Here is a 24,197-nt window from a genome sequence, read left to right as displayed (position 1 = left end):
ATTTTAAAAGAACAAATTTTAGAAATCAAAATTTTTCCTTTAGAATTTGAAATGGTTTAAAATATTATGTGAGCTGACAAAAGATTGGTTAATTCTTTGCTTTCCATTTATTTATCACTATTATTTCTTTGTATGTGACAAATTGTTTAGTAATAACTGCATACTACATAATCCTTTGATTCCTGATATGCCCAGTTTCTTTTTGTAAACCTGTTATAATTTCGAAGGAGCAGAAGACAATACCTTCAATATTTCTAATAGGTACTCATATAAAGTTAAGAGAAAGTGGGAAAAAAAGGCTTCCAATAAGAACTTCTCATGAAAACTATGTAGTTCTAAGTATGGAATCAGAAATTTTATTTTCCATCTTATGATATTCCCAGTTATTATACATTGGAGCTAATTTGGCAGCTTTGACAACTGGAATTATTACTTTTCTGGGTGTCAATTGTGATGAGATATCTTCTAGATGAGAGGGAATACTCATTCATCCATTTAAAAATACAGTTGAGTACCTTATGATCCTGATCAAGGGAAAAAGAGAGCAAAACATATAAGAGTGAGCAATAAAAAAAATCCATAACACATTTACCTGGAAAGACAGAAACAATGACAAGAAAATACCACATGCTACTATGATGTATAAATAAACTAGGAAATCTCGAGAAAACATAATATTTCCTAGCTGAATATAAATTTCCAAAATTAGCCAAGGAGATGTGAAACATTTCTTTCTTTGTTTTATATTTTAATTTTTTCCCAGCTTTATTGAGATATATTTAACATATAACATTGTGTAAATTTAAGGTGTACAGTGTGATGATTTGATATACATATATATTGAAAAATGATTACCACAATAAGGTTAGTTAATACATAAATTACCTGACATAGTTAACATTTGTGTGTGTATGTGTAGTGAGAACATTTAAGATTTACTCTCTTAGCAACTTTCAAGTATACATTATAGTATTGTGAAACATTTGTTTACACACATTACCATAAAATAAATTTAAAAGGAATTTTAATATCTGCCACTGAAAAATACATGAAAATCAAAAGAGTTCCACATATAGTGTTACCTAATCTTTAAAGATAAAATAACCCCAATGTTATTAACAGTATTCTGGCAAAAGGACAAAAAATATGACAGAAAGCTCTCCCATTCAGTGTAAGAAGCCTGAATAACACTAATATAACAAAAACATTAAGATAGTTTAAAAGCCTGTAAGTATATTTTATTTTTGAATGTAGAATGTATACAATAGTAGCAAATAGACCCAAGAATCCCATGTTTTGGAAACCAGCAAATAGAAATAAGATAATAAGATAATAGAATGTATGGATGTATGTATAAATATATTTATTGTGGTATTGTTCATGATGGCAAAAAAAAACAAAAGAAAACAAGAACAAAGGAATAACTGAATATATTATTTTATATCTATATTGTGCAATATTATGCAATATTATGCAATATTATACTTTAAAAATAATGAATTAGAATTCCACCTGTTGGGTTGGATGGAGTTACTATAGATTAATAGAGAAGAATGGCAGGGAGGTGCCCAGCAAAAGAGAAAATAAAACAATAAAATAAAATGTAGACTTATTTAAAAGAAAAAAAGGCATATAAAATTATACTTTGTATTTTGTAAATTATATATCTATATATGTATAAATAAGATTCAATCTTGTAAATATTTATTATGACATTAATATAACATTATATCAGTTTTTTGGTGCAGTCTAACATATTACCACAAACTTACCATAGAGAGCCCAGAAATAAACCCACACACTTATGATCAATCAATCTATGACAAAAGAAGCAAGAATATAAAATAAAATGAGGAAAACCAGTCTCTTCAATAAGTGGTGCAGGGAAAGCTGGATAGCCACAAGTAAAAAAATGAAATTAGAACATTTTCTCATGCAATACACAAAAATAAACTCAAAATGGATTAAAGGCCTTAATGTAATATCAGAAACAATAAAATTTGTAGAAGAAAATATATGCAGAATACATAAATTATAACAATATTTTTTTGATATGTCTCAAGGCAAAGTAAACAAAAGCAAAAGTAAACAGAATGGACTTAATTAAACTTAAAAGCTTTTGCACAACAAAAGAAACTATCAACAAAATGAAGAACCAACCTACTGAATGGGAGAAAATATTTGCAAATCATTTGATGAATAGGGGTTAATATCCAAAATATATAAACAGCTTGTACAACTCAATATCAAAATAACAAACCACCTGGTTAAAAATGAGCAGAAGCCCTGAATAGATATTTTTCCAAAGAAGACATACAGATGGCCAACAGGCCCATGAAAGTTGCTCAACAACACTAATCATGAGGGAAATACAAATCAGAATCACAGTGAGATATCACCTCATACTTGTCAGAATGGCTATCATCAAAAAGATCACAAATAGCAAATGTTGACAATGATGTGGAGAAAAAGGAACACTTGTACACTATTGGTAGGAGTGTAAATTGGTGCAGGCATTATGGAAAATAGTAAGGCGGTTCTTCAAAAAACTGAAAATAGAACTAGCATATGATCCAGCAATTCCACTCCTGGGAATATATGCAAAGAAAATGAAAACACTAAATCAAAAAGATACATGTACCCTAATATCCATAGCAGCATTATTTACAATAGTCAAAATATGGAAGCAACCTAACTGTCCATCAACAGATAAATGGATGAAGAAGATATGATGGATATACATATAATACTATATATATATATACATACATATGTGGAATACTATATACATATATATGGAATACTACTCAGCCATAAAAAGAATAAAATTTTGCCATTTGCAACAGCATGATGCACCTTGAGGGTATTATGCTTAGTAAAGTAATTCAGATAGATAAAGACACACACTGTATATTGTCCTTTATATCTAAATATAAAGGAATATAAAATCTAAAATATAAAACAAATGAATGAATACAGCAAAACAGAAACAGACTCACACATAGAGAGAACAAACCAGTGGCTACCAGTGGGGCGAAGGAAGGGAGAAGAGGCAAGACAGGACAAGGGGATTAAGAGGTACAAACTACTATGTATAAAATAAATAAGTTATAATATATATTATACAGAACAGGGAATATAAGCAATATTTTATAATAACTTTAAATGGAGTATAATGTATAAAATTTTAATCACTTTGCGATACACATGAAACTAATATAATATTATGTAAATCAACTATACTTCAATAAAAATTAATTAATTACCAAATAATGAAATTTAAAAAAGGAATACTGGCTGATAGTTCATAAATATAGCTTGGGAAATGAAATCCAGTGCCATGAATTTAAAAAGACCAATAAGATGAATGTAAGGTAATCTACACTGAGATACATTGTAATCAAATTGCCAAAAGCCAAAGACAAAAAGACACTGTTGATATTTGAAACTTTCAACATAATTGCTCTCAGTCTTGGAGTCTTTAATATTATTCATTTAAATTGTGAGATTATTTTAAAATTCAAACATTCTTTCAGCTATGAAACATTTTCCTTTTTTTCACACTTATCTGTATGGTGACTATATTATCTGTTCATATAATTTATATTTTTTCATCTCTTTCACCATCAATCCTTTTATTAAAATAATTCTCATATTTTTAATTTTAAAAATGTTCATTTATTAGGTGAGTGGAATATATCTTTCAGTATGCTAATATAACTTGGTTGGGTATTACACTTTTATGTCACAGAATTGCTCAAAATTCTCCATAAATTCCCAGGTAGTTTTGGGATTACACTTTCAGAGAAATTGCCAACCCGTCTGACAATTCATCCTTTACAGGTAGTAATTTTTCCTTTTCTGGGTATTGGTGTGTCTCTCTTTTTATCTTTGCCAACGAACATTTTGCCTGACTTTCTGTAGATGTTGCCCTGCTTTCACTATTACTCATAATGGTAATTATTATCAACCTTTTATATGGTAAAATTTTAAGTTGGTTCATGTGTTCAGCTTTGACAAAAATGATTTTCTGAGTATTTTTCCTAATCTATTTGTAATAATCCAATTTTAAGCAGCATCACTGTGAATTTTGACTATATTATCAGTCCTGCTAAGTTAATCTTTTCTGATATCCTTCACCATCAAAACTTTTATGCCATAAACCTGCATTTTTTTAATGTTCAATTTTCAACCTGCAGCTGAGTGGAGTGTACCTTTAATGTCCTAGTTTAGGCCCATCCAGCACTGTGTGGATGTGGTCAGGTTGACTGTTTTTTAAAACCGTGATGTCACAAAGTCCCTCATAATGCTGTCTGTGCTGTCCTGGTGACCTTCATGTACAGAGTGTTTCAGAGCCATCATAGAGCAGTCTGATAATTCAGCCTTCTCAAGTAATATATATTTTACCTTCTCTAGAGTTTTTTGGATCTTACTTTATCTTTGACTTTCAAAAGTTCAATCAGATTATACATAGATATTGACACCTTTCCTTTATGATTACTCTGATATGTGGTTGTAATTTTTGTTTGACTTACATTTTCTGGAATTTTTTTTCTTATTTTAAAAATGTGAAATTGTAGTGGTCTTCCTCAGATATCTCCCTCCCATGTATATGTTTGTTATTCTGTTGTCACTCCTTCCAAATTATTAATTTTGTATCTCTTTAATCATCATATATTTTATAGCACAATGTCTGAGTACTTTTTTGTTTTTTTCTTTTTAGGTTTTGTCCTTGAATTTATATCTATCACTTGTGTATACCTTTGATATCCTAACCTAGGTCAAACCTAGCACTGTGAACACGTGGCTATCTTGACTGGCTTTTTTATTGTGAGATAAGAAACTCCCTCAAAATTCTAAGTCATCATGGCAACCCTTGTGTACATAATATTTCAGAGCCAAATTAGACTAGTCTGATAATTTACCTTTTCCAGGTAATTTATTTTTTATCTTTTCTGGATTTTGTGTGTTTCTAAATTTACCTTTGATCTTTTCAAGTTCTACTAGATTATGTCTAGATATTGACTTCCTTTCTTTATTATTATATAGCGTGGTATTTGTTTGATTTACACCTTCAGTTCTGGGATTTTTTAAAATGTAGTTGTAATGGTCTATTTTTCAGCAACGTTCCTTATATCTGCTTGTCACTCTATTATTGCTCCTTCTAAATCATTCATTTTTTTATCTCTTTAATCATATATTTTATACCATAATGTTTCTGTGCCTTGCTTTCTCTTTTTGTTTTTATGTTTTTATTTATACCATATATATGCCATATTTTTATATATTTAATATCCTAGCCTAGGCCAATCCTAGTACTGTGAGCATGTGGACATCTTGGTTGGTATTTTCACTGTGATGTCAGTCCCTCAAAGTTCTAGATTGCTTTGGCAGCCTTCTTGCGCACAGTGTTATAGAGCCAACTTAGATCAGTCTGATTATTCACCCTTTCCAGGTAATACAATTTTACCTTTCCTGGATTTTTTTTTTTTTTTGATTTCTAACTTTATTCTTGTCCTTTGAAAGTTCTACAAAATTATTTGTAAATATTGGTTTCTTTCCTTTAATATTATTCTGATATATCATGTGATATTTGTTTGGTTTATATTTTTAGTTCTGTATGTTTTACTTTTCTATCTTTAAAATTCTAATTGTAATGATCTGTTTTTCAGCACCCTCCGTTATTGGCCATTGTCACTCTATTATCACTCTTTGCAAATTATTCTCTTCTTATCCCTTTAATCACCATATATTTTAAACCATAATGTCTGTATACTTTTTCCTCTCTTTGGTTATGTCTTTGAATTTATATCTATCACTTGTATATATATTTAAATCTTAGCCTCACAATAGTACTCATAATATCGAGTACTCTAGGCGTATGGCCAAATTGGTTGAATTTTTCAACGTCAGGTCATAGAGTCCCTCAAAATTCAAAGCCGCCCAGGTAAACTTCTGATGCAAAATGAGAGTGCCATCTCACATAAGTCTGACAATTCAGCCTTGGCAGGTCACATTTTTTCTTCATTCCTGATTTTTGAAAGTGTGTCAGATGCATCTATATATTGCCATGTTCTAATTCGCCTTCTTCTGGTACATATTTATAATCTATTCTCACAACTTATACTTATTTATGAATTTAGGATCACCATACCTTTAAACCTATAATTACTAATTATACTAATATTATGTATTTTTAAATTTTAATATCATGTATATATCAATGTATATAAATATAAATTATATGTCTACATATATAGTTATTTAACTTTCATCTATTACTTGAGTGCAGTGTAACTTTTTTTTTTTTTTTTAATTTTTATTTATTTATTTTTGGCTGTGCTGGGTCTTCATTGCTGCATGCAGGCTTTCTCTAGTTGTGGCGAGCGGGGGCTACTCTTCATTGTGGTGCACGGGTTCCTCATTGCAGTGGCTTCTTTTGTTGCAGAGCACGGGCTCTAGGCACGGGGGCTTCAGTAGTTGCAGCACAGGGGCTCAGTAGTTGCAGTGCGTGGGCTCTAGGGCGCATGGGCATCAGTAGTTGTGGCGCATGGGCTTAGCTGCTCCGCAGCATGTGGGATCTTCCCAGACCAGGGATTGAACCTGTGTCCCCTGCATTGGCAGGAGGATTCTTAACCACTGGACCACCAGGGAAGTCCCCAGTGTAACTTTAATATGCTAGTATGGACGTTATCACCACTATGGACATGTTTCCACCTTGGTTTAGCTTTATGTTAGATCACAAAGTCCATCAAAGTTCTGTCTAAATTGCCTTGGCACCCCTTGCATTTACAGTGGTTTAAAGCCTGCTCAGACCAGTCTGCTAATTCACCCACTGCAGTTATATTTGTTCCTTTTTGGATTTTTGCAGGAAACTTCTACTGGATTGTGTTTTAATATTTGTCTGATGATGATGGATGACAATATTTTTTTAGCAACTTCTGTTTATGCCAACATTTTTTTATCCCTCCTCATAATTCATCTTTTATATGGTCTATTTTCCCACAAGCATTTTATAACCTATTTTCTCTTTCCTTTTAGAGTTACAATTTTTATTTACAAGCTGAGTAGAGTATATCTTAAGTTAACTTGGTTGGGTTTAATATTTTCTGTCACATAGTTGCCCAACATTTTGCACAGATTGCCCGAACAACGTTCAGATGCATAGTGCTTTAGCAATAACTTACATCAGTCTAATAATTCACCATTTACAGGTAAAAGATATACAAATACACACACTCTCACACACACATGCACACGTGAGGGTGTTTGTAGTAATGCATGGCAATATATTGATGGTGAAATTTACAATTCAACAGACAGACCAATGTCTTTTCATTATAAAATCACTTAAAACAACAATCCATATTTATTCAGCACTTTCTGATGCAATCATTAAGCCATTTTTGTAACTGTCAGATTGCCAGGTTTTAAAATATTTGTAAGGCTTTCTGAGGGTATTGTGTGTGTGTCTGTGTGTGTGTGGTATGAGTGTGTGTAACTTTTATTCTTAGTGCCAAAACTCATCAATAAAAACTAAAAAGCTCTTGCTTTTTACATTTCAACAGGTTTATGGTCAAAGCAGAATATTAAAAAAAAAAAGGCTGCTGAATTTGGGAGTAAATAAACCTTTCATTAAACAATTCAAATTCTATTTAGAAATTCTACTGATAATATACATTAGTCTCTGCTTGGACACATATTGTACTATAATTTATTTTGTACTGTAATTTTTTATTAAGGTATTTATCAATTCTTAATAACAGTTGATCCATTTATTTTGAGAACATATCAAGGAAAATCCTTTTGAACTTTTCTGACAATATTATTACATGAAAGAGTCTGAGTATCTAAATTTCTAATTTGGAGGAGAGATTTTTTTCTTTGGTCTTAAAATCTCATATAAATAAACTACATTCCAATGTCCTGTCAGTTATGGCTTTTAATAGGGAATGCTGTATTTTAAGTACAGATCATTGCAGGTTTTGAGAAATGGAAGTCTAAAATTTTTGCCCTCAGCTTTTTCATTCATAACCAGGCAAATTAGCAGTTGCAAGAAATTGTCATCTCAAATTATTTAGGCAAACTACCATATCACCCAGCAATCCCACTACTGGGCATATACCCTGAGAAAACCATAATTCAAAAAGAGTCATGTACCACAATGTTCATTGCAGCCCTATTTACAATAGCCAGGATATGGAAGCAACCTAAGTTTCCATCGATAGATGAATGGATAAAGAAGATGTAGCACATATATACAATGGAATATTACTTCACCATAAAAAGAAACGAAATTGAGTTATTTGCTGTGAGGTGGATGGACCTAGAGACTGTCATACAGAGTGAAGTAAGTCAGAAAGAGAAAAATAAATACCGTATGCTAACACATATATACAGAATCTAAAAAAAAAAAAAAAGGTTCTGAAGAACCTAGGGGCACGACAGGAATAAAGACGCAGACGTAGAGAATGGACTTGAGGATACAGTGAGGGGGAAGGGTAAGCTGGGACGAAGTGAGAGAGTGGCATGGACATATACACACTACCAAATGTAAAATAAATGATAGCTAGTATGAAGCAGCTGCATAGCACAGGGAGATCAGCTCGGTGCTTTGTGACCACCTAGAGGAGTGGGATAGGGAGGGTGGGAGGGAGATGCAAGAGGGAGGAGATATGGGGATATATGTATATGTATAGCTGATTCACTTTATTATACAGCAGAAACTAACACACCATTGTACAGAAATTATACTCCAGTAAAGATGTTAAAAAAATTATTTAGGCAACATGTAAGGTATGTTTGTACTTTTAGAAATTTACCAACCAAAGAGACAGTGAAGATTACTGGATTTGTAGAGAACATAAGATAAGAGAATATATAAAACAGTTTTTAAAGATATCTTTTGGTTTTTGTTGTTCTTCTCAAAACTTATTTTTGCATGAAAGCATGTTTAGAAAGATCTTGATTACTCTTGGCAGAATGACTCAAACATGGTTAATATTTACAAAATTGAATAGAAATACCTCTCTCCAGTTAATGGCTTTCTAAATAACTGTATCATGTTTATAGTCAGTGCTTTAACTATGAGAAAATATTTATTATTTGGAGGTATATTTTCTGTTAAGGAAAATACAGAACTTGGAGTAGCCTCCTCCCCTCCACTCACATATATTTTCATTCATGGTAATTTCTTAAAATAATTATTTTCCAACTCTTTTCAATAGGATTTTAGATAACTTACAGTATAATGTGTCCAATAAGTTGGGAAATTGTGTTCACTATATATTTTTCTTGTATGTTTGAAAAGACCTGAAGAAAACACTACTTGTTTAATTTTGTTAACCTATTTATTTTCTAAATTTATTTAGTCAATGATTTGTTTTCTGGTATAACTAGGAACATCTTGTGGAAGTATTCTTCTTCCAGGCATATTTTATATAACATTGCCTTAAAAAGGAGAGTTTTAAAATATTATCTTGTTATTTTTTTAACTAATGAAGATTCTCTTGTGATGTCCCCTTTTTCATGGTTGATATTAGTAATTTGTATCTTTTTTAAGAATGATCAGTATGACTAGAGGTTTATAAGTTTTGTTGATTTTTTTACAAACTCTTGATTTTGTTGATTTTCAGTATTGTTTTTCTGTTTTCTCTTTAAAGTATTTGTACCCTTTATTGTTTGCTTTTTTCCCTTTAGTTTACGTTTTTTTTCTTTTTAGTTTCTTAAGATGGAAGCCATATCACTGATTTGGATTTTCTTTTCTATTTTAGGCATTTATGGGTATAAATTTACTTTTACATTTTTAACTACATCCAGTATATTTTGATATCCTATCATTTCATTCATTTCAAAACATTTATATTTATATTAAAACCTAAACTGTACATTTTCTTGATATGGGATTTTTGAGACTCTGTATGAAAGGAGAGCAGCCTGAGACACATATCAGGAAAGTCACACTAACAGAGAGATTATTCTTCTAACTGAAAATTTTTAACGAATAACATTTTACAACCCTGGGTAAGTCCATTAGTTATAGCTCACTTTTTATGAACATATATAATGAAATGTAAGAGACTTATTAAAAAAAGGTATGAACCCCAGTCATTTATTATCAATATTTACATCTTCTTCATAAAGTTCTGAGTGCAAAAACTCCTAATTAAGTATTGATATAGACAGAAACTTCAACTGATTAAAGCACAATTTGATATATTAAAAGTGTAGTACCATTGAATCCTATCCCTGAGCCTAAATCCATTAGTTGAACGTATTCTTATACATATATTCTAAAGACTTTACTATGCACAAGCAAAATACACATACCTAATATTCACAATATATAGCATCATTAAAGATTTAGATGTGATTTTAAATATGGAGCCGGTATGATGCTATAAAAATATTAAACATATTTAACTTATTTTTGTTATTGATATCTGTATATATGGCTACATGTTAATTTCTTTTATCTAATCACATATTCAGTATTCCATTGAATGGACTAATATATCACAAATATGTAAGCATCTTTTTAATTTGTGGTTATGGCTTTGGTCTTAAATTGTTTATTAATGGGGCAGTTCTGTTATGAGGATCCTGAAAAATGTTCCCTGATAGATATAGGCATGTGTTTCTCTTAGAAATTTGACCCTGGAGTAAAGGGTGCGCACAATTTATCAATGTTATATATTGACAAATGCTCCAAAAGCTGCTTCTAACAATTGACATTTGCATTAGTAGCATGTCCATCCCCCACATCCTAGTCCAGTGCTAATTAAAGGGTGGTTCATTGACCAGTACAGTTCCAAGAATTGTTTGGTACAGGTCAGCAGCAAAATAAATACACTAATTGAGAATAAGAATTGTCCTAGTCCAAACTTATTGTGGTTAAACTTTTTAATATTTGCTAATATTATGAAAATGGTAATATTATGGATATTTTATTTGTGTTTTCATAAGTATTAGAGAAAATGAATTAATTTTTTCTCTTGGTCATTCACATTTTCTCTTTTGTTTACATAAGGCACTTATTTTCCTGCTGTATTGTTGTATTGATTTCTTTTTTTATCTATATCATTTTTTATTTATTGTCCAAGATGCCAGGATAAAGCATAACATGAGGTCATAATTTCAGTTTTTCTTTTTTTTTTTTAATTTTTATTGGAGTATAGTTGATTTACAATGTTTTGTTAGTTTCTGCTGTACAGCAAAGTGAATTGGTTATACATATATATATATATCCACTTTTTTAGATTCTTTTCCCATATAGGTCATTACAGAGTATTGAGAAGAGTTTGCTATTCTCTACAGTAGGTCCTTAGTAGATATCTATTATATATATAGTAGTGTGTATTTGCCTCTGTTGAGTTTTCTTACATTTTCAACCACTCATCTAATTTCACCATCAATTGCAAATATGATTAATTTCTGTCTGAGAAACCCAATCCCTCTATTTTTTTTTAACATCTTTATTGGAGTATAGTTGCTTTACAATGGTGTGTTAATTTGGGCTGTGTAACTAAGTGAATCAGCTATATGTATACATATATCCCCATATCCCCTTCCTCTTGCATCTCCCTCCCACCTTCCCTATCCCAGCCCTCTAGGTGGTCACAAAGCACCGAACTGATCTCCCTGTGCTATGTGGCTGCTTCCCACCAGCTATCTATTTTACATTGGGTAGTATATATAAGCCCATGCCACCCTCTCACTTCGTCCCACCTTACCCTTCCCCCTCCCTGTGTCCTCAAGTCCATTCTCTACGTCTGCATCTTTATTCCTGTCCTGCCCCTAGGTTCTTTATAACCTTTTTTTTTTTTTAGATTACATGTATATGTGTTAGCATATGGTATTTATTTTTCTCTTTCTGACTTATTTCACTCTGTATGACAGACTCTAGGTCCATCCACCTCACTACAAATAACTCAGTTTTGTTTCTTTTTATGGCTGAGTAATATTCCATTGCATATATGGGCCACATCTTCTTTATCCATTCAAACCACCACTGGTTTGGTGGTGTTGAATTCTCTTAGCTTTTGCTTGTCTGTAAAGGTTTTAATTTCTCCGTCAAATCTGATTGAGATCCTTGCTGGGTAGAGTAATCTTGGTTGTAGGTTTTTTCCCTTTCATCACTTTAAATATGCCCTGCCACTCCCTTCTGGCTTGCAGAGTTTCTGCTGAAAGATCAGCTGCTAACCTTATGGGGATTCCCTTGTATGTTATTTGTTGTTTTTCCCTTGCTGCTTTTAATATTTTTTCTTTGTATTTAATTTTTGACAGTTTGAGTAATATGTATCTTGGTGTGTTTCTCCTTGGATTTATCCTATATGGGGCTCTCTGTGCGCCCCAGACTTGATTGACTATTTCCATACCCATATTAGGGAAGTTTTCAACTATAATCCCTTCAAATATTTTCTCAGTCCCTTTCTTTTTCTCTTCTTCTTCTGGGACCCCTATAATTCGAATGTTGGTGCATTTAATGTTGTCCCAGAAGTCTCTGAGACTGTCCTCAATTCTTTTAATTATTTTTTCTTTATTCTGTTCTGCAGTAGTTATTTCCACTATTTTATCTTCGAGGTCACTTACCCGTTCTTCTGCCTCAGTTATTCTGCTATTGATTCCTTCTAGAGAATTTTTAATTCCATTTATTGTTTGTTTATTTAATGTTTAATTTCATCATTGTTTGTTTGCTCTTTATTTCTTCTAGGTCCTTGTTAAATGTTTCTTGTATTTTTCTCTATTCTATTTCCAAGATTTTGGATCATCTTTACTATCATTACTCTGAATTCTTTTTCAGGTAGACTGCTTATTTCCTCTTCATTTGTTTTTTCTGGTGGGTTTTTACCTTGCTCCTTCATCTGTTGTGTATTTCTCTGTCTACTCATTTTGCTTAACTTACTGTGCTTGGGGTCTCCTTTTTGCAGGCTGCAGGTTCGTAGTTCCTGCTGTTTATGGTGTCTGCCTCCAGTAGGTAAGATTGGTTCAGTGGGTTGTGTAGGCTTCCTGGTAGAGGGGACTGGTGCCTGTGTTCTGGTGGATGAGGCTGGATCTTTTCTTTCTGGTGGGCAGGACCGCATCCATTGGTGTGTTTTAAGGTGTCTGTGACCTTATTATGATTTTAGGAAGCCTCTCTGTTAATGGGTGGCGTTGTGTTCCTGTCTTGCTAGTTGTTTGGCATAGGGTGTCCAGCACTGTAGCTTGCTGGTCGTTGAGTGGAGCTGGGTCTTCGCGTTGAGATGGAGATCTCTGGGAGAGCTCTCGTTGATTGATATTATGAAGGGCTGGGAGGTCTCTGGTGGACCAATGCCCTGAACTTGGCTCTCCCACCTTAGAGACTCAGGCCTGACACCTGGCCAGAGCACCAAGACCCCGTCAGCCACATGGCTCAGAAGAAAAAGGAGAAAGAAAAGAAAGAAAGAAAATAAATAAAATAAAATCATTATTAAAATAAAAAATTTTAAAAATATTATTAAAATAAAAAAATAAAAGTAATAAAAAGAGAGCAACCAAACCAATAAACAAATCCACCAATGATAACATGTACTAAAAACTATACTAAGATAAACATAAAAATCAGAAACTAGTCAGTCGCATACAATAAACCCAAAGTCTACAGTGGTTCCCAAAGTGCACGGTCTCAATTTTGGCATGTTTCGTTGTCTATTCAGGTGTTCCACAGATGCAGGGTACATCAGGCTGATTGTGGGGGTTTAATCCACTGCTCCTGAGGTTTCATGAAGAAATTTCCCTTTCTCTTCTTTGTTCACACAGCTTCTGGGGTTCAGCTTTGGATTTGGTCCTGCCTCTGCATGAAGGTCACTCTCTGTTGTCTGTTCTTTGACCATACAGGAGGGGTTTAAAGGAGCAACTGATTAAGGGGCTCTGGCTCACTCAGGCTGGGGGGAGGGAGGGGTACGGAACGCAGGGCAAGCCTGTGGCGGCAGATGCTCCCATGATGTTGCAACAACCTGAGGTGTGCTGTGTGTTCTCCTGGAGAAGTTGTCCCTGGATCGCAGTACGCTGGCAGTGGCAGGCTGCACAGGCTCCCAGGAGGGTAGGTGTGGATAGTGACTTGTGCTTGCACACAGGATTCTTCGTGGCTGCATCAGCAGCCTTAGCATTTCACGCCTGTCTCTGGTGCTCGCACTGATAGCCGTGACTCACACCCGTCTCTGAAGCTCGTTTAGGTGGTGCTCTGAATCTCCTCTCTTCACGCATCCTAAAACATTGGTCTCTTGCCTCTTAGGCAGTTCCAAATGTTTTCCCTGGACTCCCTTCTGGTTAGCTGTGGTGCACTAGCCCCCTTTCAGGTTGTGTTCATGCAGCCAACCCCAGTGTTCTCCCTGGGATCTGACCCCCAAAGCCCAAGCCTCAGCTCCCAACTGCTGCCCCCCATCCCCCGCCCCACCAGGTGAGCAGACAAGCCTCTCAGGCTGGTGAGTGCTGGTTGGCACTGATCTTCTGTGCGGGAACCTCTCCGCTTTGCTCTCTGTGCCCCTGTTGCTGCACTCTCCTCCGTGGCTCCGAAGCTTCCCACTCACCCACCCCCCAGTGAAAGGGTTTCCTAGTGTGTGGAAACTTTTCCTCCTTCACAGCTCCCTCCCTGATGTGCAGGTCCTGTCCCTATTCTTTTGTCTCTGTTGTTTCTTTTGCCCTACCCAGGTACGTGGGGCGTTTCTTGCCTTTTGGGAAGTCTGAGGTCTTCTGCCAGCGTTCAGTAGGTGTTCTGTAGGAGTTGTTCCACATGTAGATGTATTTCTGATGTATTTGTTGGGAGGAAGTGATCTCCACGTCTTACTCCTCTGTCATCTTGAAGGCACTCCTGTATTGATTTTTAAGTGCCTTTTTATGTTCAGTAGAATATGCTTTTGCTGTATTTTATTCTGTTTATTTTTTTTCTGCTTGTCATTTGAATTATTAGCCATAAAACATATTTTTTAGTTCTTGGAGCATGACACACACCTTACTAGGCAATGAAACTGCAGCAATGAACAAGCAAATTCTTGAAATCAAGGAACTTACATCCTAATGTGTGTGTATGTGTGTGTGTGTTTGTGTGTGTGTGTGTATGTATTAGGAAGCATAGCGATAGACCCTAACTGTGTCACTGAAGTAAATAAAATAGTAAAGAAAAGAGCAAAGTGATAGAGTGAAGAGTTTATTTAGTTAGGTCAGGCAGAGAAGTTGACTTTCAGGAGATAATATTTGAGTTAAGATGATGTTTGAAGTGAATGATAAGAGGAGGAAAGTACAGGAGACTCGGAAATAGGAGATTTGCAAATGGATGAACTAGCAAATGGTAAGGCTTTGAAGAATAATTGCACAAGACACGGCCAAGCAACAGATGGACCAATGTAGCAGTAACATAGTAGAAAAATGACTGGTAGATGAGACAATTGAGGTTGAAAGGGATCGTGTCCTAAAGGATTTAAAAGGCCAAAAAAGAATTAGATAAAATGTCTTTTCATAGATAAAAATAATCAAGTATTGGTAATTTCATATAGTTTTACTTAATATTTTTTTTTATTCTAATTGCAATGGGAACCCACTAAGCAGTATTAAGGACAAGAGTATGAGTTTATTCATGCTTTATCAACTTTTTCACTGTTATTTATCATTTTTTAAACTTTTTTATTGAGATATAATTGATATATAACATTATGTATCGTTTGGGTGATCAACATGTTGATTTGATACATTTGTATATTGCAATATAATTGTCACAGTGATGTTAGCTAACAACTTTAACATGGCATGTAATTATCATTTTTTTGTGGTGGGAACAAGTAAGATATAGTCTCTTAGGAACTATGGAGCTTATAATACAGTATTGCCTATAATCACTATGCTGTGCATTAGATCTCCAGGGTTTATTTATTTACTAGTTCCAAGTTTGTACCCTTAAACAACAGATCCCCAATTCCTCCACCCCCAACCTCTGGTAACAAATATTGTACTCTGTTTTTACAAGTTCAGCTTAAGTTTCCACATATAAGTGAGATCATATAGTATTTGTCTTTCTCTGTCTGACTTGTCTCACATAGCATCTTTAGAGTCAAAGTGAGTATCTGATAAGCAGCATACAATGTGCTCTTGCTTTAAAAAAAAAATCCAGCCAGCCATTCTGTGGTTTTTGATTGTTAAATTATATCCATTTACACTAAGAGAAATTATTGATATGTAAGGACTTACCAATGCCATCATTTGCTTTCTGGATGTTTTGTATCCATTGTTTCTTTTTCCTTCTGTTTCTGCCCACCTCTGTAAAATGGTGATTTTCATATTAGTATGCTCTGTTTCCCTTCTCTTTATCTTTTGTTCATTTACTCTAAGATTTTGCTTTGTAGTTACCATGAGACTTACATAAAATATTTCATAGAGAAAACAGTCCATTTCAAGGCGATAGCAACTTAATTTTGATCACTTACAAAAACTTCGTTCTTTTACTCCCTGTCTTTTATTTTTGATGTCACAATTTACCTCCTTTTATATTGTATATTTGTTAACAAATTATAGTAGCTATAATTATTTTTAATAGTCTTCTTTAACTTTTATATTATAGTTAAGTGGTTAACACACAATCCTATTAAGAGTTGCAGTTTTCTAAGTGTGACTGTATATTTACCTTTACCAATGTGTTGTATACTTTCAAGTGTCTTCATGTCACTGAATAGTGTCATTTCATTTAAGCTTATAGAAATCCTTTTAGCATTTCTTCAAAGGCAGGTCTTGCAGTGATAAATGCTCTCAGATTTTTGGCAAGAAAAGTCTTCATTTCTCCTTCATATCTGAAGGATAACTTTACCAGATAGAATATTCTTGGTTTGCAAATTTTTCATTCAACACTTTAAACATGTTATTACACTCTCCCCTGGCCTGTAGGGTTTCTGCTGAGAAATCTGCTGATTGCCTAATGGAGATTTCCTTTTAAAGAGTTACAATTTCCCCCCACCTGGCTCCTTTTAGGATTCTCTATCTTTGATTTTTCACAGTTTCAGCTAATGTGTCTTGGAGAACATACTATTGCACTGAGATAATAGAATTATCTATTAACTTTGTCAACTTGAACTTTCAAGTCTCACTCCAGGTTTGGGAAGTTCTCAGCTATTATTTCTTTAAATAAAGTTTCTGCCCCTTTCTCCCTCTCTTCTCCTCTTGGGATCCTGATTATTCTAATTATTGTCTCTTGGTGGAATCACATAGATCACTTAGGCTTTTGTTGTTGTTCTTTCCCCATTCATTTTTGTTGTTGCTCAACTTTGACTGGGTTGTTTCAAAATTCCTGTCCTTTAGCTCACTTCCATTCTTTCAATTCTTTCTTCCATTTGCTTTACTCTGATGCAGATGCTCTCTATTGCATTTCTCATTTAATTCATTGAATTCTTCAGCTCCACAATTTCTGTTTTGTTCTTATTACATTTTCTATGTCTTCAGTAAATATTTTGTTTATGTATTTTTTTCCTGATTTCATTGAATTGTCTTTCTGAGTTTTCTTGTATCTCACTGGGTTTCTTCAAAACAGCTATTTTGAATTCTTTATCAGCTAAATTGCAAAAATCTGCCATTGAGATCAGTTATTGGAGATTTATTGTTATCTTTTGGTGATGATATGTGTCCTTTATTTTCTTGTTCCTGAGAAACCTCTCTTATTTCCCAGAAGGTGGTGTTATAGCTCAAGTTTGTGGTTTCTCCCTTGCCCACAATCCTGGTCTTTTTTTCTGATAGCACTTTTTAACAGACTTGCTTTCACCATTGCACTTGGGAGCATGCGGCCAGAGTGGGAAGAGGTGTGAGTTTAGCATTTGCAGTATTAGGGATGCCTGCAAACCTGTTGAGGAGATCTTCAGGACAGGTACTCCCAGAGTCTCCTGGGTGGACTTCCTGCTAAAGTCCTGAGCACAGTCAGCAGGAACCATGTCACTTTAATGCACTTTGATATTCACTGACTTTTTCCCAATCTTCTTCCTCCTCTCAACCATGGAACTTCTGCCTTAGTACTCTGAGTTCTGCTGGAAAGAAATGAGTTTCTCCAGCAGCATCCTACACTAGTGGGATAGCTGAGCACTGTGTGCTCTCCTTTTTTTCTCACAGGAGAAGTTACAGCTGCCAGATATTTCAGCCCTGTGCAGTGTTGCCTTGGGGGAGGGTGGCACTGGGAAAATTCCTGATACCATCTCCACTGTGACCAAACAGGATTTTTTTTGTTTTTTGCTCCAATGACATGTTGGAATTTCCACCCCAGGAAGCCTGGACTTTTGCAAAATCTCTCTCATCTGTGGGTATCTGACCAGGTCAGCATTCTCCATGGTTTTTGTTTTTTTTTGACTGTGGTGAGAGGGGTTGGGGCAGATTTGCTGGCTCTTCTAATTCCACAGCCCATACTGATATCTGTCTACCTCCTACCAGACACACAGGTGGGTGAGACTCCTTCCATATCCCTTGGTATACTGTGCTGGATCCCACAACTCCCACAAAGGTGTTTTTGTTCATGGATGGATGTTTAATTCATTGTTTAAAAAGGGAGACAAAAAGAAGAATGTTTTATACCATAATGATGCTGACATCACCTCTTATTTGAATGTTTTGTAGAAAATAGGTCATAAGAAGCCAAGAGTAGGAGTGGTATAGCAATTCAATACTTGTTACAGTATTGACACGCTGGCTTAAACTAGGAATGTAGATTGGAAATGATGAGAATAGGTCAGACTTAGATTAACAGGAATGCTCTTACTTTACATGTGTTATGTGAGAGAAAGTGAGAAGTCAAAGATGATGCCAAGTACTTGGCCTGAGAAATAGGAGAAAACCCAGGGGACATTTTCTTAGTTTCAGAATATTCCAAGAGGAGAAAGTCTGGGGACAAAATCAAGAGTTCACTTGATATATTACATTTGAAAGGACTATTAGACATTCAAGTGATGATATGAAGAAGGTTTATGCATATACACATTGCATTTCAGGGTTGGAGCAGTAGATTTGAGGATCATCAGTCTGTCAATGATAGTCAATGTTATGAGTGTAAATTACATCACATATGGAAAAAATATAGACGAAGAAAGGAGTCCAAAAGAGCATCCTGTAACACTTGGGTATATAGAGTCCCAGTGGAGGTCTTGGAGCCAGGAAAGAAGATTGAGTTACAACAGTCATTAAGGTAAAAGTAAATAAAATTGAAGCATTGTTGAGCAATTAAAAGGAATATACTACTGATATATGCTATAATATGGTTGAATCCAAACAGCGGATTGGAAAGGCAAAAAATCAAGGTACAAAAGACCCTCTTATACTGTTTGATAATATTTTTATTTAATGTCCAGAAAATGCAAGTTTATAGAGGAAAAATAAATGAATTAGTTTTGCCTGGGTGTGGAAACAGGATTACCTGCAAATGAGCATGAGGAAGCTCTTTTGGGTGATGGAAATGTTCTTAGCCTGGGTTGTTGTGATGGCTGTACAGCACTGTAAATTAACTAAATATCATTAAATTGTATGCACAGACTATGTGAATTTTATAGTATATAAATTATTATTCAAAAAGCTGTTAATTAAATAAGGAAACCCTGTAAATATGGTATTATTGAAGACTAGAGAATTATATTTTTCCAAAAATAATTTGCAGCCAATAGTGCTAAAGGTCAAAAAATGATGGCACTGGCTTAGGCAAAATGAGGTTTGAGATGACTCTGATAAGAATAATCAAAAGATATATTTCTCTTCTTTAACAAAATGGTGGTTGTTTCCTCACAGTCCCTATAATTTGAACCTTATCTTGGTACTCTCATAACAGTAGAATAGATGAACCTTGGACATTTTTTTGAGTTCTATAAATATTAGGATTTCAATTTTTATTGATTTGAGTTTATTGATTAATTTGGAAAGGAATTACATCTTTACAATATTTATTTTTCCCGCACAGTAATATGCAAAAAGGCAGCTACACGAAGAATTTTCTGGCTACTGACCATGTAGCTGCAACACCTCTAAATAATTAAAAATCAGCTATGAATTCCAAAGAAAATTTAACTGAGTAGCCAAGTAGATACATTCAAAAAGATAATGATGTTACTGCTTTAAATTCAGAAGAGGATCTTGACACTCCAACCTCCAAAGATAAATTCACTGAACTCCTAGACAAAACAAGTTGGTTGGAAAATGCTCAGGAGCCTGCTGCATCCTCAGGCAATAATAGTCAACTTATCATGACATCAGTCATCACTCAAGGTTTTTATGTGCCTCTGGAGGAGAAACAATATGTGAATCTGTTTGAGGAAGGTACACAAGCAAAATTCTATCTAGACATCATGCAAAGAACTGGTGCCAACCTAGAAATAACTTTTGTCAAAAACCAAGGCCTCTACATTATAGTCTCTGGTAAGCCAGAATCTGTCATGAAAGCTCAGAAGGAGATTTTTGCATGTTTTAAGAAACAAGTTTTAACTACAGCTTCCATTCCCAAAGAACATCTTTGCTTTGCTGTAGGCAAGACTGGCGAAAAACTGCAAGACCTAGAATGAAAAGCTGCAACCAACATTCAGACCTTATGCCCAGTTAACCACAGCACCTGGATCAATACTGTTGGCACCAAAGAGATCATGAAAAAGGCTCCACATGAAGTCTTACTTATGTCTACTGAACAAGACAAGTGTGCTGAAGAAAGGTTAGATGTGGGAAAAGCATTTCATCCTTTCATTGCTGGACCATGCAATAAAACTTTTGACAGAATCCTACAGGAAACGGAGGACCGCATCCACATCTCACCATCTAGTGCCAATCAGACACAAATAAGCTTTCCTGGAAAAAAGCAACAACTAGATCAGGATCAGGCTTGTGTAAAGAAGATTTTTGACAATACTACAGAGAAAACCACATCCATAAATGTGGAGAGGAAGTTACAGTACAAGTGTACATAGGTCCCCAGAATAATTCCGTCCAGGAGATACTGGAAAGAACTGGAGTTTCAATAGAGATCTCACCCTCACAAAGCATGTCAGATTCTGTGACATATTAATGTAAGCTTGAAAGTTTAAGGAAGGCATTTACTGAAGCCTACTCAAATACCAAAGTTTATACTCTTTCCTCTATCTCTGTACCTTCCTGGCTTCACAGATTTGTTATTGGTAAGAAAGGTCGTAATATATCTACAATTACTCAGAACATGCCAAAAGTTCGCATAAATTTTACTGGAGAAGATAAAATTACAATAGAAGGGCTGACAGAAGATGTTAATTATGCTAAAGAACAAATTGAGGTCATAGTAAAAGATCTAATTAACAGGATGGATTATGCAGAGATTAATGTTGACTATAAGTTTCACAAACTCCTGACAGGGAAAAAAGGTGTTATCATAAATGGGATTAAAGAAAGGAATAAAGTTTCTGTGCTAATCTCACCTGAAAATGAAAAGAATAATTGGATCAGAATTGAGGGGGAATCTCAGGGTGCCCAACAGGCCAAGAAAGAACTTCTTGAAATTGCTTCTCATTTAGAAAATGAGCACAAGGACTTAATCATTGAGCAAAGATTTCACCACGCAATCATTGGGCAGAAAGGTGAATGGATACATGACATCCGTAAGAAATTTCCAGAGGTTCTAATTACTTTTCCTGACCCAGTACAAAAAAAAGTGACATTGTCCAACTTAGAGGACCAAAAAATGAATTAGAAAAATGCATATAATATTTGGAGAATGTGGTGACAGACAGACATTGTAGAAAGTACCTATTCCATAACTATTCCCATCTTCAAAAGGCTTCACAAAAATATCATTGGAAAAGGAAGTGCAAACATCAAAGAAATCTGTGCAGCAAGCAACACCAAAATTAATCTTTCATCAGCAAATAGCGACTCAGAAAATATTGTCATCAGTGGAAAGCCAGCAAACTGTGAAGTGGCTCATGATTTTATTCTTTCAATTCAGAAAGATATAGCCAATATTTCAGAACTAGAAATTTCTATTCCGTCCAATCTACACAAATCCTTTATTGACTCTAAAGACGGTTTGATTGGTGCAGTCATGGAAGAATGTGGAAGTATCCATATCCACTTTCCAAAAAACAACTCGGGACTTTAAAGAGTCATTATTAAGGGACCTGACCAAAATGTGGAGATGGCCAAGAAAAAGCTGCTGCAACTAGTAGAAGAGCAAACCAAGAGTTATTCTGTGGTCCTCCATGTCAAGCCAGAGTATCATAAATTCCTCATGAGTAAAAATGGAGGCAATGTTCCCAAAGTCTGTGAAGAGACTAGAGCATGTATCGTTTTCCCTATCCCTGAGGACAAGGATCAAGACTTGTTAACTATTATAGGGACAGAGAAGGCTGTCAAAGATGCACAAAAGAAACTAGAGGGTTTAGTTACAAACCTAGATAATGTGGTAGAGGACAACATACTGATAAATCCCATGTATCACCAGCACTTTTTTATGCAAAGGGGCCAGGTGTTACAGGAGATGATTGAGGAGTATGGTGGTGTGATTATTAACTTTTCATGTTCAGGAAAACAGAGTAACAAAGTCACAAAGGAGCAAAGCCTTGTGTAGAAGCAGTCAATAAACATACTCAAGAGATTATTGGGGACTTGGACAATGAAGTCGCAACAGTATGTGTTATTCCCCAGAAGTTCCATCATTTTTTCATGGGACCAATGTGTTCTTGAATCAGACAAATCGTTAGAGATTATAGTGTTCAAATCAAATTCCCAGATAGAGAGGAGATTTCACTTACCAATAAACAGCCAGCTGTTCTAGAAAATAAGGAAGAAAGGGAAAAGAGCACTACAGGAGCTGCTTCTATTTCCCCAACAAAATGTGACACCATATTTATCTCAGGCCAAAAGGAAAAGTGTGAAGCAGCCATGGAAGCCCTTAAGGCTTTAATTCCTGTCACTGCTGAAGTAGATGTGCCCTTTGATCTACATCATTACATCATTGGTCAGAAAAGAAGTGGGATACACAAGATAATGGATGAGTTTGAAGTTAATATACAGGTATCAGCACTTGAATTCGAGTCTGATATCATTTCCATCACTGGCCTTGCTGCAAATGTAGAACAAGCCAAGGTTAGATTACAAGAACAAGTCAAGGCTTTACAAACTGAAATAGAAGATCGATCATTAAGAAATTTCAGACTCAAGTTCACAGTAGACCCCAAATAGTACCCCAAGATCATTGGTCGAAAGGGGTTAGCTATTGCTCAGATTTGTTTAAAGCATAAAGTTACTATCTATTTTCCAAGTAAAGGGAGCAATGAGATACAAGACAAAATCACAATCATTGGATATAAAAATAACACCATAGCCGCTTGGGATACAATAATGGAAATGGTGCAAAAGTTTGAAAAAACAGTTACTAAGCAAATTTCACTAAACAATCGTGTTCATGGCCACATTACTGGATCCCGTGGAAAAGCCATTCATAAAATCATGAATCAATTTCAGGTCGACATCTCTTTCCCTCCTAGAGGAGTCCAAGATGCAAACATCGTCACTGTGACTGGACTCCCTAATAAAGTCACAAAAGCAATTGATCACATCCTCAGTCTTGAGGAATATTTATTGGCTGTTGTTCCAAAGCATGAGTCACAGAAGGAGCATATGAAGAAGGTCACTCTGTGTGATTTAGTCTATACTCCATCCAAGAGTTTTGCAGAAAAATATGTTCCCTGTACTGCAAACACCATTCAAAAGATCCCTGACATGAACAGCTCTGAAGATTTTCCCAGCTTGGATCCTCAAGTGGACCCTAAGACTCACCCTTGGAGATGCAAATAATGACCAAAACCCAGAAATTGTTCCAGCAAGCTTACTGAAAGATGTCAAAAATTATCTCTAAACAGACCCAGCTTCTGGATCATATGTACATTTCTTATACTTTGACTCCAATACATCTCTCCTTAAATCCTCCAAAATACGTTATAGTGAAAGTGAAGTGCTCAATTCTGAGTCCAGTAATTACCAATGTAATGTCTAATTTCCACTCAGGATCTGCCTTTGAAATTTCATTTATGGGACAAACTTTCCATTGTTGTAAAGTTTTAAACGTATTTCATTAAAATATTAAACAACTACCATATGCTTCCTGAATTTCATGATCTGCTTAGCATGTGATTGTTCACTTAACTTTCATTATGAGAACTCAATAATGTGGCAAGGAGATTACATCTGTGTCATCGTCCCAAGGCATAAAGTTTGACTTC

General features: G+C 34.8%; 1 protein-coding gene across 1 annotated transcript; it reads left to right on the top strand.

The window, feature by feature from the left end:
- The first annotated feature begins 17,821 nt into the window (after positions 1–17,821).
- On the top strand, positions 17,822–23,772 carry LOC132357118 (vigilin-like). Its single transcript, XM_059910419.1, is given in 6 exon segments — positions 17,822–17,857; positions 20,037–20,872; positions 21,076–21,622; positions 21,625–21,702; positions 21,704–22,517; positions 22,520–23,772. Coding segments are annotated over 6 exon segments (3,564 nt in total).
- The last annotated feature ends 425 nt before the right edge of the window (positions 23,773–24,197 follow it).

The sequence above is a fragment of the Balaenoptera ricei genome, chromosome X, assembly GCF_028023285.1.
Source record: "Balaenoptera ricei isolate mBalRic1 chromosome X, mBalRic1.hap2, whole genome shotgun sequence".
NCBI classification, from domain to species: domain Eukaryota; kingdom Metazoa; phylum Chordata; class Mammalia; order Artiodactyla; family Balaenopteridae; genus Balaenoptera; species Balaenoptera ricei.
Note: the sequence above shows the minus strand (reverse complement) of the source record. Positions and strands in the feature narration are given on the sequence as shown.